Raw genomic sequence first — 13,969 nt, forward strand, 5'->3', positions numbered from 1 at the left:
CCCGGGGGGGCGAGACCCCCCCGTACAGCCCGGGAGAGGGGGGAGAGACCCCCCAATACAGAGCGGGGAGCCCCCAAACCCCCCGTACAGAGCGGGGAGCCCCCAAACCCCCATACACACTGGGGGGGGGGAGTGAGACATACACCCCCCCGTACAGACCAGGGAGCCCCCGACCCCCCCTCCATATAGACCATGCAGAGACCCCCCGTACAGCCCAGGAGAGGGGGGAGAGAAGCGAGAGATATGCCCCCCCCCGGCTCCGTGCAGCCCTTGTAGGCCTGCCCCCCCCCCGCAAGACCAGGGAGCCCCCGAACCCCCCATAGGGCCCCCCCTGCTGCCCCCCAGTATCCCCACACCCTGGGGAGAGCCCAGAGTGTCCTCCCAGTGTCCCCCCACCCCAGGGAGAGCCCCCAGTGTCCCTCCCCAGCAATGACAGGGTACAAAGGCCCCCCCCATACAGCCCCCCCCTGCACCCCCAGGGGCCGCAGCCTCGCCGCAGGGTTCTCCCCCCCAGGCAGGACCCGCTGCCACCCCCGGGGGGGGCAGCTCAGACAGGCCGTGTCCCTGTCCCGTGGGGGCTGGGGTCTGTCCGTGGGTCCGTCTGTGGGTCTGTCTGCGGGTCTGTCCCAGTTTAGGGGTGCAGGGGGGGGCCCTCACTTCCAGAAGATGCCGTTCCAGAGCAGCAGCCAGAGGGGTGAGAGCAGAGGATGAGGAAGAGGAAGGGCAGGAGCTGTCTGTCCATCCATGGGTCCGTCTGTGGGTCCGTCCATGGCTCTGTCCCTGGGTCCATCCCCGTTTGGGGGTGCGGGGGGGCCCCTCACTTCCAGAAGAGCACGTTCCAGAGCAGCAGCCAGGCGGGGTAGGCGCAGAGGGCGAGGAAGGGGAAGGGCAGGGCCCCGTAGAGGTGGTGCTGCAGCAGCCCCTCGCCCACGGCCGCCAGGAAGAGCTGCCAGCCCTCGCCCGCCGCCGCCGGCGCCTCCACCAGCTCCCGCTGCAGGAAGATGCCCAGCAGCAGCGTGGCCGCCGGCGTGGCCAGCACCAGCAGCGCCGCCAGCAGCACCCTGCGGGCCAGCGGCCGGCCTCAGCTGGCAACCAGGAGAGATATTCCCCCCCCGCCCCCCCGTGTCCTCACACCCTGCAGGAGATACCCCTCGGTGTCCCCACACCCTGGGGAGAGCCCAGAGTGTCCTCCCAGTGTCCCCCCACCCCAGGGAGAGCCCCCAGTGTCCCTCCCCAGCATCCCCCCAGTACCCTCACATAACGGGGAGAGCCCAGAGCCCCCCCCAGCATCCCCCCACCCCATGGAGAGCCGCCCCCCAGCATCCCCCCAGTATCCCCACGCCCTGGGGAGATCCCTGAGTGTTTGCCTGGCATGTCCCCTGCCCCAGGAAGAGGCCCCCCCCAGTATCTCACCACCCCACAGAGAGACCCCCCAGCATCCCCACACCCCCAGGAGAGCCCCCGCCACCCCAGGGAAAGCCCCCAGTGTACCTCCAGCACCCGATGAGAGCCCCCACTATCCCCCCAGGGAGAGCCCTCAGCATCCCCAAAGCCCAGGGAGAGCCCCCCCAGTGTCCCCCCACCCTGGGAAGAGCCCCCTGTATCCCTCCAGCCTCCTCCCACCCCCACGAGAGCCCCCAGCATCCCCAAAGCCCCCCGGTACCCCCCTCACCCCACCAGAGTGTCTCCACCTCCCCCCCCCACCGCATCCCCGCTGACCTGGGCCCGTTGGGCTGGACGGCGGCGGCGGCGGGGACCATGGTGGCGGCGAGGAGGAAGCCGAGGGAGAAGTTGAGGAGCGCGAGGCAGCCGAGCTGCAGCGCCAGGTACAGCAGCGCCAGCAGCTTCAGCGTCATCCAGCCCCGGTCACTGCTGGCACCCGCCAGCACCCTGGGGACACACACACACGCACTCAGCACCATGGCCACAGCACCTTACGGCACCCCCGCCACCCCGTGGCTACCCATGGCACCCCCACGGCACCTCGCAGCACCCCACGGCTCTCCCCAGCACTCTGTGACTCCCCGTGGCACCCCACAGCTCCCTGCTGCACCCTCTGGCACCCTGCAGTGCCCCATGGCACCTCCTGGCAACCCACAGCACCCCATGGCTCCCCTCAGCACCCCGCGGCTCCCCACGGCACCCCCTGCCACCACGCAGATCCCTGCGGCTCCCCACAGCACCTCACAGCACCCTGTGCCTCCTCAGGGGCACCCTGCAGCACCCCGTGGCACCTCCTGGCACCCCATGACTCCCCATGGTGCCCTGTGGCACACTGCAGCTCCCTCCTGCACCCCCTGGCACCCTGCGGTGCCCCATGGCACCCCCCTGCAACCCGCAGCACCCCACAGCTCCCCATGGCATACTGTGGCTCCCCCCAGCACCCTGTGACTCCCCAGGGCTCCCCACAGCACCCCACGGCACACTATGGCTCCCCCTGGCACCTCATGACTCCCCATGGCACCCTGCAGCTCCCCAGGGCACTTTCTGGCACCCCAAGGCACCTTACAGCACCTCCTGGCACCCCGTGACTCCCCACAGCACCCCATGGCACCCTGCAGCTCCCTGCTGCACCCCCTGGCACCCTGTGGTGTCCCATGGCACCCCCTAGCACCCTGTGGCTCCCCACGGCACACTGTGGCTCCTCCTGGCACCCTGCAGCTCCCCAGGGAACCTCACGGCACCTCCTGGCACCCCACAGCTCCCTGGTGCACCCCCTGGCACCCTGCAGCTCCCTGCTGCACCCCCTGGCACCCTGTGGTGTCCCATGGCACCCCCCAGCACCCTGTGGCTCCCCACGGCACACTGTGTCTCCCCCTGGCAGCCCGCAGCTCCCCAGGGAACCTCTTGGCACCCCACGGCACCTCCTGGCACCCCATGCCTCCCCACAGCACCCCATGGCACCCCACAGCTCCCTGGTGCACCCTCTGGCACCCTGCGGCTCCTGGCTCCCCACAGCACCCCCATGGCACCTCGCGGCACCCCATGACACACTGTGGCTCCCCCTGGCACCCCACAGCTCCCCAGGGCACCTTGCAGCACCCCATGGCACCTCCTGGCACCCCATGGCACCTCGCAGCACCTCCTGGCACCCTATGACACCTGCTGGCACCCTATGACACCTCCTGGCACCCTGTGACTCCCCATGGCACCCCACAGCACCCCGCGTTAAGGCCTCAAATCGTCACGGCCTGACGGAGAAATGGGGGCCACAGGGGTTGGGGGGAGGGGTTTTTTGGGGGGGAACTGCCGAGGGCCGCCCGGCTCTGCTGCCCTGCACCGAATTCCTGAGGGAAGGGGGGAGAGGGCGGCGGAGCCAGAGCAGAGGCTGGGGGGGGGACGGACACCCCCGTGCTCCGATTTACAGTGATAACCCCGAAGGGAAAAGATGGGCAAGAGGGAACCGCCGGAGCTAACGGGGGTGACTGCCCCAAAACTGCGGAAAAGGTGAAGGAATGAGGCTGGAACACCCACCTGCCTGTCTTGGATGCAAATGAGCCGGTAAAATGAATTAAGATGAACTTTAGAGGTGACAGAGAAGGGTGCTGGGGTGCACCCCCCACCTGAGACACCACCCGCTGGAGCCTGGGGTGGGCGTCAGCTTCCTCCGACTCTTTGTCTCCCTTTCTTCTCCTTTTCCTTCCCCTTTTTCTTTTCCTCCTTCTCTTTTTGTCTTTTCAACTCTTTTCCCTTCTCTTCCCTTTCTCTTTCCTTACCCTTTCTTCTCTTTTCCCTTTTTTTCCCTCTTTCTTTTCCTCTTTCTTCCCTTTCCCCTCTTTCCTACCCTTCTCCTTCCCTTTCCCTTCTCCTTCCCTTTCCCTTCTCCTTCCCTTTCCCTTCTCCTTCCCTTTCCCTTCTCCTTCCCTTTCCCTTCTCCTTCCCTTTCCCTTCTCCTTCCCTTTCCCTTCTCCTTCCCTTTCCCTTCTCCTTCCCTTTCCCCCCTTTCTTCCCCTTTCCCCCCTTTCTTCCCCTTCCCCCCTTTCTTCCCCTTTTCCCTCATTTTTCCCCTTGTCCCTTCCCTTTCTCACACACCACTTACCACCCTTCCCCAAGATCAAGTTCTTTCTCCCCCCAGTAAAACATTTCACCTTGTCCTTTGGTGTCATTCCACCTTAACCCAACCCCAGGGGATCACGACACATCTATAACTCCCTGGGGTCCAGGTGTGGGCCATACCCCCACCCCTCATCACCTGTGGGTGCTGTGCGGCAGCGCCATGCCGGCGACGTAGATGGCAATGGCGGTGAGGACGACGGCCTCGGCCTCGGAGACGGGGAAGTGCTGGGTGGCCACGCGTTGCCCCAGCACGGGCAGGCAGTAGAGCGCCAGCCCAGCCGCCTGGCAGATGAGCACCGGGGGCACCAGCACCAGCAAACCGGGCCGGGAGTCCTGACAAAAAAGTGGGATGAGGATGAGGAAGATGGTGGGAGCGGGGAGGGGAGGAAAGAGGGGATGAGGGGGAGGGCCCCCACCTCGGCGGCCGCCCGGTCGCCGTCCCAGGGCCGCTCGGTGCCGCCCGGCTCACACTTGCTCAGCTTCAACCAGAGGTCCAGGGCGTGGGGGTGGGTCAGGGAAAGGAGCCGAGCGCCTTGGGCTGCCCCTCGCCCGCCTCCCGGCCCCCCAAAAAGGATATCTTGAGGATGAGGACGAGGATGAGAAAGCCGAAGGCTGGCATGTAGATGCCGATGGAGACAAAGCGGGACAGGGAGGGCAGGAGATAGAAGAAGTAGGACTGGTGCAGCCGCTCCAGGAGGTTGTTGAGTTTCCGAAACATCCCCTCCAGCGTCCTGTGGGCACGGGAGAATGTTAAATATAACCTCTGGAATACTGGAAACAAGAGTTTAAGGCCTAGTGAAAGGTGCTCAGGGCTTCGCTAGCCCGTGAGATTCCCCAGGCAACCGCAACGCTGCTCAACAGGCCTGAGAAGTGTTCTTAGCCTGCTGCTTGTATAGTCCCAGCCCAAGGCTGGTTTAAAACCCCGGCAAGCTGATCCCACAGAGACGGTTTTAACAAAGGATGGTTCGTTGGCCAAACACAGGGGTTCTGCTACTTTAAGGGAATTCAGTACCTAGAAACCGCTCGCTCTACCTAAGCTTTTCATAGAACATCCTGAAGTCTTTCTCAGAATTGGGCAAGATGAAAACTAGTGGAAGGAAGATGAAGATGATGAGGACCCGAAAGACGACCCTGAAACTGAAGCAGGGATTGGAAACAGAACAGAATTTGGCTGAGACGGGGGACTGTAGTGAACTTTAATAAATGAAGAGAATCAGGAACTAAAAGGTTGAGCGGAACCTTACAAAGACTTTGGACTTAGGTAACAGATTTAGAAATAGTGTAGAAACTGTGCGAGGCCTTTGGGCATCGGCCACTCGCTGCGGTGCTGGCCCAACCCTGAGCTGTTAATAAAGCAAACCCAGAGATACCCCAGCCTGGTGAAATTCTTTAACAGAGAGCAAAGAGGAGGGGCTTCACCCCCTGAGAAACCCCCCACACACTCCAGAACAGCCTGACACTCACTTGCCCACGGTGGTCATGTCGTACTTGTACTGCCGGAAGCTGTTGATGCCGCGCAGGGTGATGGCCTCGATGCGGTAGCGGAGGAAGAGCCCGTGGTCGCCGCGGGGCCGCCCCGAGGCCTGGGACAGCACCATCAGCAGCAGCGTCTGGAGGCTGTGGGCGTAGGCGGGCAGCGAGTCCCAGTCCGAGCGCGGCAGCTGTGGGAAGAGTCGGGAAAAGAAACCCCAAACCCTGGAGCTCCCTGAGTGCAACCGAGTCCCCCCGGCCTGCCCAGGCCCCCACTGACCCGCGTCCCCCCTCCCGGGCTGGCGACTCCCCCGCTGCCCTGGGCGGCCGGTTCCGGCGCCCGACGACCCTTTCGCTGGAGAAATTGTTCCCAACATCCCCCCTGAACCTCCCCCGGCGGCGCAACGTCAGGCCTGTTCCTCCCTCCCGGGGGAGAAGGGACCGACCCCCCCTCGCCCCCAGCTCCTCGGGGGCGGCTGCAGAGAGCGGCGAGGTCTCCCCTGAGCCCCCTTTTCTCCAGGGTGAGCCCCCCCAGCTCCCCCCTCCCAGGACTCGTGCTCCAGCCCCTTCCCCAGCTGCGCTGCCCTTGGGACGTGCTCCAGCCCCTCCGTGTCTTTCCCGGAGCGAGGGGCCCAGACCCGAACCCGGGATTCGAGGGGGACGAGCCCTGCCCGAGCCCTGCAGGCCACGCGCCCTCCGACACCAGCCGGGGATGCCGGTGGCCACCGTTCAGCCTCACGAGTGACTCACCTTGCCCTGGATGGTGCAGAGCAGCCCGTTTTTCTGGCAGAAGGCGTGGAAGAGGTTGAGGAGATCGAGGTTGGGCAGCTGCCCGTTCAGCCCCTCCACCGCCACGTCGAAGCTGGTCACCACGTCGCTGCTCAGCTCCAGGGAAATGGCCGCCTGGATGGCGCCCGCCCGGCCCAGCGTCCCCGAGGAACGAACCTCTGCGGGCAGAGGGACGGTCACACCGGGACAGTCACACCAGGACGCTGCCACCACGAAGGTCACCCCCAGGCCCTCGCCTCACCGGTGACGTTGACATCATGGTAGGCCTCCAGCCAGGCCTCCATGCCCAGCAGGTCGTGCTCGTTCACCAGGAAGATGATGTCCTTGGCCCAGTAGATCTGGCCTAAAGGGAACGGGGGGAGGACGCGGGAGCAATGGAGCAGCTCTGGCAGAGCCCGGAACAGCTCCGGGAAGGCTCAGAAGAGCCCAGTCCCTGCCCCGGCACAGCCTGGACTGGCCCCAGCAAAGTCCCTGCCCCAGCACGGCCCAGCCCGAGTCCTGGCACGGCCCAGTCCCTGCCCCAACAGAGCCCAGTCCCTGCCCCAGCCTGGCCCAGTTCCTGCCCCAGTCCCTGCCCCAACAGAGCCCCGTCCCTGCCCCAGCACAGCCCAGTACAGCCCCCAACACTGCCCAGTCCCTGTCTCAGCCCGGCCCAGTTCCTGCACCAACAGAGCCCAGTCCCTGCACCAACAGAGCCCAGTCCCTGCCCCAGCACAGCCCAGTCCCTGCCAATCCATCCCAAATAAAATCCAGGGCCCCCCATCATTCCCACCCCTCCCATTCCCACAGGCAGGGCCCTGCCCAGTAGCATGGACACTCATCACCCCTGAAACCCCCCGTCAGGCATCACTCCTCAACCCCAGAACCCCCCAAAACAGCACCGGGCTGCAGGAGGGGGCACTGAACCCCCCGCCGTGCCCCTGCCCTGGGGACTGACCTCGGAAGTAGGCGGCGAGGGCCAGCATGAGCCCCACGGCCTGGTTGTTGTGGGGCCCCTCGGTGCAGGGAACACTCAGCACCAGCGACTCTGTGCTGGCGGCGCGGGGGGCCCGCAGGATCCCGTACACGTTGGTGCCCTTCACCATCTGCCAGGAAACGAGGAAGACTTAGGGTTACAGGGGGGTCTCTGCTTGATTAATTTTCTACTAATATAAATTGCTTCCTGTCTGTAATCTTACTGTGCTGCAGCATGGAATTTTTTTGCGCTTTTTTTCCCTTTTTTCCCCCCCATCTTGCTACACACCTGCTGAACATTGATTCTTATAGGCACTGCTAGCATTTTGGTAGACGGAGTGAAAAAATTTTTCATGAAATACTCTTTTAGAAGCCTTTGGGAGTAATCATGTGAGAAAAAACAACAAAATTTGACCCTTCTGAAATGATGGTAGTACACTAGTATTTTGTGTTTGTTGCAAAATGATGGGTTACAGAAAGGAATTCTGCCTGCCCTAAAGCTGGGGTGGGGGAGAAAGTGAGAAAGCTGCTGTGTATATTACACCTTAAATATCTTGTATAACCGGGAACTATAAAAAAATGCAGTTTCTTAACACCTGTGTGAGTCTTTCTGAGCTACGGCAGAAAAGTGGGGATGAAGGCACCCAGGTAAGAGGGTGTCGGTAACCCGCTTTTGTACTGGGTCTCAACTTTTAACTGTTTTATAGGTTTTGGATTTGGGGGTGGGGGATTGGGCCTCACGTATCGCTCGCGGGTCTCGTCGGGGAAGGGCAGGGTGCGGGCGAAGGGCTGCTGGTACACCTCCAGCCCCAGGCTCCACATTGTCTTCTCCAGCCAAGCCACCGGCATTCCCCTGCGGAGACCGGGGCTTGTGTCAGCCACAGCGTGGCCAGCAGGGACAGGGGAGGGGTCTGACCACTGGGGAGGCCGCCCCTCGATTCCTGGGTTCAGTTCTGGGCCCGTCACCCCAAAAAGGCCATTGAATGACTCGAGCGTGGCCAGAGAAGGGCAACGGAGCTGGGGCAGGGTCTGGAGCACAGGTCTGCTGGGGAGCGGCTGGGGGCACTGGGGGGGTTCAGTCTGGAGCAGAGGAGGCTGAGGGGAGACCTCCTGGCCCTCTGCAACTCCCTGCCAGGAGGGGGCAGAGAGGGGGGATGAGTCTCTGGAGCCAAGGCCCCAGCGCCAGGCCCCGAGGGAATGGCCTCAAGCTGCCCAGGGCAGGGTCAGGCTGGCTCTGAGGAAGGATTTCTGTGCAGAAGGGGCTGTTGGGCGTTGGAATGGGCTGCCCAGGGCAGGGGGGAGTCCCCGGGATCCCTGGGGGGGTTGAAGAGTCGGGCTGAGCCAGCGCTGAGGGATCTGGGGGAGTTGGGAACGGTCAGGGGGAGGGTCATGGTGGGGCTGGAGGAGCTGCAGGGGCTTTTCCAGCCCAGATGATTCCATGAACCCCACAGAATCACGGATCAACCCCACACCAGCCCCTCCACCCCGAGCAGCACCCACCGCTTCCCAGCTCTCACCCCACTTTCTTCTTGTGGCCGGCGAACTCCCGGGCGTAGGAGAGGGCCCTCTCGCCGAAGAGGAACTGCTCCTCCACCATGGTGGAGCCCATGGCGTTCTCCGACATGTAGGTGCGGGGGGCGAGGGGCTGGAAGGCCAAGGCCAGGAACCAGCCCAGCCCCGCCACATAGCTCAGGGCGCTGCGGGAGGGAAAACAGGGTGTTGGGAGGGGAGGGGGCACCCAGCCCCGTGGAGGGCCCCCCCGGCACTCACCAGAGCGGGGTGTTGAGGCGCAGGACAAGGCGGGACAGTGCCCGCCGGTAGTGGGGGTCCGACAGCAGCCCCATGGCGGCGGGGGGTGTGTTGCTAAGCCCAGGCTGTTTTGGGGGGAAACAGGGTCCCCACGGGCATGAGGGGGGGCTGCTCCCACAGGCCCCCCCTCACTGGGGCTGCCCACAGCTCCACCTGACACCCCCCCCCCCAGGTACCCACAGCCCCCGATGCGCCCCGCGGGCCTGGCCCCAAACCCGGCCCTGCCCCACACCCCCCCTACGCAGCCCCCCCGCACCCCAGGGCCCTGTACCGCCCCCCCGGCCCCACTCCTGCCCCCCCGCCCCACCTCTGGGTCCCGCCGCCCGCCCAGGCCGCTCAATCGCCGGCGGAGCGGGCCAGGCCGCGGGGCGGAGCCCAGAGACATCGATGGGCACCGCCCGGCCCGCTCTGCGCATGCGCCGGCGGCACGGGGGCGGGAGCGTGCGAGGGCGCCGGGTGTGTGTTGGGGGTGTAAGGGGGTGAGTGTGCAAGGGGTGTAAGGGTGTGTGTGTAAGGGGGTGAGTGTGCAAGGGGTGTAAGGGGGTATGAGTGCAAGGGGGTGAGTGTGCAAGGGGGTGTAAGGGTGTATGTGTGCAAGGGGTGTAAGAGTGCGTGTGTAAGGGGGGTATAAGTGCAAGGGGGGTGTAAAGGGTGTGAGTGTGTAAGGGGGGCTGATTGTGCAAGAGGGTGTAAGGGGGTATGAGTGCAAGGGGGGTGTAAGGGGGTGAGTGTGCAAGGGGGATATAAGGGGGGTGTGTGTGCAAGGAGGGGTGAGTGTGCAAGGGGGTATAAGGGGGGTGTGTGCAAGGAGGGGTGAGTGTGCAAGGGGGTGTAAGGGGGGTATGAGTGTAAGGGGGTGAATGTGCAGGGGGTGTAAGAGTGTGTGTGTAAGGGGGTATGAGTGCAAGGGGGTGTAAAGGGTGTGAGTGTGCAAGGGGGTGTAAGGGTGTGTGTAAGGGGGGTAAGTGCAAGGGGGGTATAAGGGGGTGAGTGTGCAAGGGGGTGTAAGGGTATGTGCAAGGGGGGTGAGTGTGCAAGGGGTGTAAGAGTGCGTGTGTAAGGGGGGTATAAGTGCAAGGGGGGTGTAAAGGGTGTGAGTGTGTAAGGGGGGGGTGATTGTGCAAGGGGGTGTAAGGGTGTGTGTAAGGGGGGGTATGTGTGCAATGGGGGTATAAAGGGTGTGAGTGTGTAAAGGGGGGTGATTGTGCAAGGGGGTGTAAGGGTGTGTGCAAGGGGGGTGTAAGGGGGCGAGTCTGTGCAAGGGGGGGTGGGTGTGCAAGGGGTTGTAAGGGTGTGTGTAAGGGGGGTAAGTGCAAGGGGGGTGTAAGGGGGTGAGTGTGCAAGGGGGTGTAAGGGTATGTGCAAGGGGGGTGAGTGTGCAAGGGGTGTAAGAGTGCGTGTGTAAGGGGGGTATAAGTGCAAGGGGGGTGTAAAGGGTGTGAGTGTGTAAGGGGGGGTGATTGTGCAAGGGGGTGTAAGGGTGTGTGCAAGGGGGGTGTAAGGGGGCGAGTCTGTGCAAGGGGGGGTGAGTGCAAGGGGGTGTAAGAGTGTGTGTGTAAGGGGGTATGAGTGCAAGGGGGGTGTGTAAGGGGGGGTGATTGTGCAAGGGGGTGTGTGTGCAAAGGGTGTAAGAGTGTGTGTGTAAGGGGGGTATAAGTGCAAGGGGGGTGTAAAGGGTGTGATTGTGCAAGGGGGTGATTGTGCAAGGGGGGTGATTGTGCAAGGGGGGTGTAAGGGGGGTATGAGTGTAAGGGAGTGAATGTGCAAGGGGGTGTAAGAGTGTGTAAGGGGGCATGAGTGCAAGGGGGGTGTAAAGGGCGTGTGTGTAAGGGGGTGTGAGTGTGTAAGGGGGATGATTGTGCAAGGGGGTGTGTGTGTATGGGGGTATGAGTGCAAGGGGGGTGTAAGGGGTGTGAGTGTGCAAGCAGGGTGAGTGTGCAAGAGGTCACCTAGCAGGGGGCAGGTGTGCAAGGGGGTGTGTGCAAAGAGGGGGTACATAGTGGTCCCCAGTATCCCCCAGCCCAATGCCCTCAGTTTCCCCAGTAACAACCAGGCCAGTGCCCCCAGTATTCCCAGTAGCACCCAGCCCTGTGCTCCCAGTATCCCTGCACACCCCCAGCCCAGTGCCCCCAGTATTGCCTACATCCAGCCCACTTCTCCCAGTAAGCCCACACAGCCCCAGCCCAGTATCCCCAGTAACTTCCAGCATCCCCCTGTATCCCCACATGGCCCCAGCCCAGTGCCTCCAGTTTCCCCATTAATGCCAGCCCAGTGCCCCCAGTATCCCCAGTAACCCCTAGCATTCCCTTCATCCAGCCCAGTGCCCCCAGTATCCCCAGTATCCCCCAGCATTCCCTACATCCAGCCCAGTGCTCCCGGTATCCCTCAGTAACCCCAACCCAGTGCCTCCAGTATCCCCAGTAACCCCCAGCCCAGTGTCCCCAGTAACCCCAGCCAAATGCCCCCAGTATCCCCCCATAACCCCAGTCCAGTGCCCCCAGTGTCCCCAGTAACCCCCAGCCCAGTTCCCCCAGTATCTCTCCATTAACCCCAGCCCAGTGCTCCCAGTTTGCCCAGTAACCCCAGCCTAGCACTCCCAGTTTCCCCAGTAACCCCAGCCCATCACTAATTACCACAGACCAGGGAAGTGCTAATTAGCGAAGGGGGGGGGGGGGGAACCCCAAAAGCAAGGGGAGAGCCCCATGTGACCTCCCCCCCCCCCCCCCGATCCGTTTTTGGGGGGTTTCTCCCCATTTCGGCCCCCCCGGGGGGGGCAGGATCAGGCTCCCCCGCCCTCCCCCAAGCCCCGGGGTGGGGGGGGGTCCCCAAAGTGTTTAATTCATTAAAAATCATTAATAAAATCGCTAACGAGGCGGGAGGACGGTCCTGCCAATCACACAAACCCCTCCAGTTTTGGTTAAAAAAAAAAAAGAAAAACCTCCAATTTTGATACAAGCCCCCTAAAACCCCCTCCGGTTTTGGTAAGAAAAACCTCCCAAACCCCTCCAAATTTGGTAAAAAAAACCCCAAAACACAACCTTCCAATTTTGGTAAAAAAAAACCTCCAACAACCTCCGATTTTGGTTAAACACAAACACCACCCCCCACCCTCCAATTTTGGTAAAAAAAAACCAACCAAACCTTCCAATTTTGATAACACACACCCCTCCCCCAAACCCCTTCAAATTTTGGTTAAAAAACCCCAACCCAACAACTCCTCCAATTTTGGTAAAAAAAACCCAAAACACCCCCCTTTGAATTTGGGAAAAAAAAAAAAAAAACAAACCAACCTTCTAATTTTGGTTAAACGCCCCCCAAACCCTCCAATTTTGGTAACACCACCCCCAAACCCCTTCAAATTTTGGTGAAAACATCTCGACCCAACACTCTTAATTTTGGTAAAAAAACCCCAAACCATCCAGTTTTGGTTAAAAAAAAGCCCACAACCAAGCTTTTCAATTTTGGTAAAAAAAAAAAAAAGCCCCAAACTCCTCCAGTTTTTGGAAAACCCAAACCCCTTCAATTTTGTTAGTCTCCCCCCCAACAACCCTCCAATTTTGGTAAAAAAAACCCCAAAACCTAAACCCTCTAATTTTGGTAAAACCCAACAATGCTCCAATTTTAATAAAAAAACCCCAAACACCACCAAACCCTCCAATTTTGGTACCACACCCCCCACCCCCCCCTTCAAATTTTGGTAAAAACATCTCAATCCAACACCCTAATTTTGATAAAACAAACAAAACATCCAATTTTGGTAAAAGAACGCCAACAACCTTCCAATTTTGGTTAAAAAAAAAAAAAACAACAAACACACAACCAAACCTTTCAATTTTGATTAAAAAAAAAAAAAATAAAAAAAAAGCAAGCCCCAAACTCCTTCAGTTTTTGGAAAAACCAAACCCCAAACCCCTTCAATTTTGCTAATCTCCCCCCAAAAAACCCTGCAATTTTGGTAAAAAAGAAAAACCTAAACCCTCTAATTTTGGTAAAAAGCCAACAATGGTCCAATTTTGGTAAATAAACAAAAAAAACAACCACCAAACCCTCCAATTTTGGTATTCCTCCTCCACTCCCCCTCCTCAAATTTTGGTTAAAAAAACGCCCCAAACTCCTCCAGTTTGGGTAAAAACAAAAGAAAAGAAAAAACTAAGCCCCACCAATTTGGGGAAAAAAACCCCAAAAAAACAAAAAAACCAAACCACAAGCCCTCCAATTTTGGTAAAACAAATCAACCCACCCTCCAATTTCAGTAAAAAAAAAAAAATTCCCAATTAAACCCTTAACCAAACCCTCCAATTTTGGTAAAAAAATTTCAAACAAACCTTCCAATTTTGGTAAAGCCCCAATTAAACCCACCAATTCTGGTAGAAAAACCCCAACCACCAAATTCTCCAATACTGATTAAAAAAATCACCATCCAAACCCTCCAATTTTGGTAAAAAACCCTGCAACTAAACATTCCCATTTTGGTAAAAAACCCTGCAACTAAACATTCCAGTTTTGGTAAAAAACCCTGCAATTAAACGCTCCAATTCTGGGAAAAAAAAATCCCAACCAAACCTTCCAATTTTGGTAAAAAACCCAACCAAACCCACCAATTTTGCTAAAAAATCCCCAACCAAACCTTCAAATTTTGGTAAAAACCCCACCAAACCCACCAATTTTGGTTAAAAAAACTCCAACCAAACCTTCCAATTTTGGTAAAAAATCCAACCAAACCACCAATTTTGGTAAAAACCCCCACACCCAAGCTCCCCAATTGTGGTACAAAATTGCCAACCACACTCCTCCAATTTTGGTAAAAAAACCTTGCAACTAAATGCTCCAATTCTGGGAAAAAAATCCCAACCAAACCCTCCAATTTTGGTAAAAAACCCCCTGCAACTAA

General features: G+C 59.6%; 1 protein-coding gene across 1 annotated transcript; it reads right to left on the reverse strand.

Annotated features, from left to right (window-relative positions):
- Positions 1-414: 414 nt before the first annotated feature.
- Positions 415-9,470, reverse strand: GPAA1 (glycosylphosphatidylinositol anchor attachment 1). Its single transcript, XM_074897539.1, has 13 exons — positions 9,386-9,470; positions 9,040-9,143; positions 8,787-8,966; positions 8,011-8,122; positions 7,253-7,400; positions 6,557-6,658; positions 6,277-6,473; positions 5,521-5,717; positions 4,634-4,787; positions 4,517-4,556; positions 4,193-4,472; positions 1,720-1,890; positions 415-1,061 (listed from the first exon to the last, which is right to left on the reverse strand). The coding sequence occupies exons 1-13, from the start codon at positions 9,461-9,463 to the stop codon at positions 818-820; spliced, it is 2,007 nt and encodes a 668-aa protein (XP_074753640.1). The 5' UTR covers positions 9,464-9,470; the 3' UTR covers positions 415-817.
- Positions 9,471-13,969: the final 4,499 nt, after the last annotated feature.

The sequence above is a fragment of the Athene noctua genome, chromosome 2 (genome assembly GCF_965140245.1).
Source record: "Athene noctua chromosome 2, bAthNoc1.hap1.1, whole genome shotgun sequence".
Taxonomy (NCBI): Eukaryota; Metazoa; Chordata; class Aves; order Strigiformes; family Strigidae; genus Athene; species Athene noctua.

What these genes read in the sequence shown, in the direction of transcription:
- GPAA1 (XM_074897539.1), bottom strand. Translation starts at nt 9,463, where the DNA reads ATGTCTCTGGGCTCCGCCCCGCGGCCTGGCCCGCTCCGCCGGCGATTG. An exon ending in CGCCTCAACACCCCGCTCTG is followed by an intron (nt 8,967 to 9,039) that starts GTGAGTGCCGGG and finishes TCCCTCCCGCAG; the next exon opens with CGCCCTGAGCTATGTGGCGG. An exon ending in CTGCCGCACAGCACCCACAG is followed by an intron (nt 1,891 to 4,192) that starts GTGATGAGGGGT and finishes GTGTGTCCCCAG; the next exon opens with GGTGCTGGCGGGTGCCAGCA.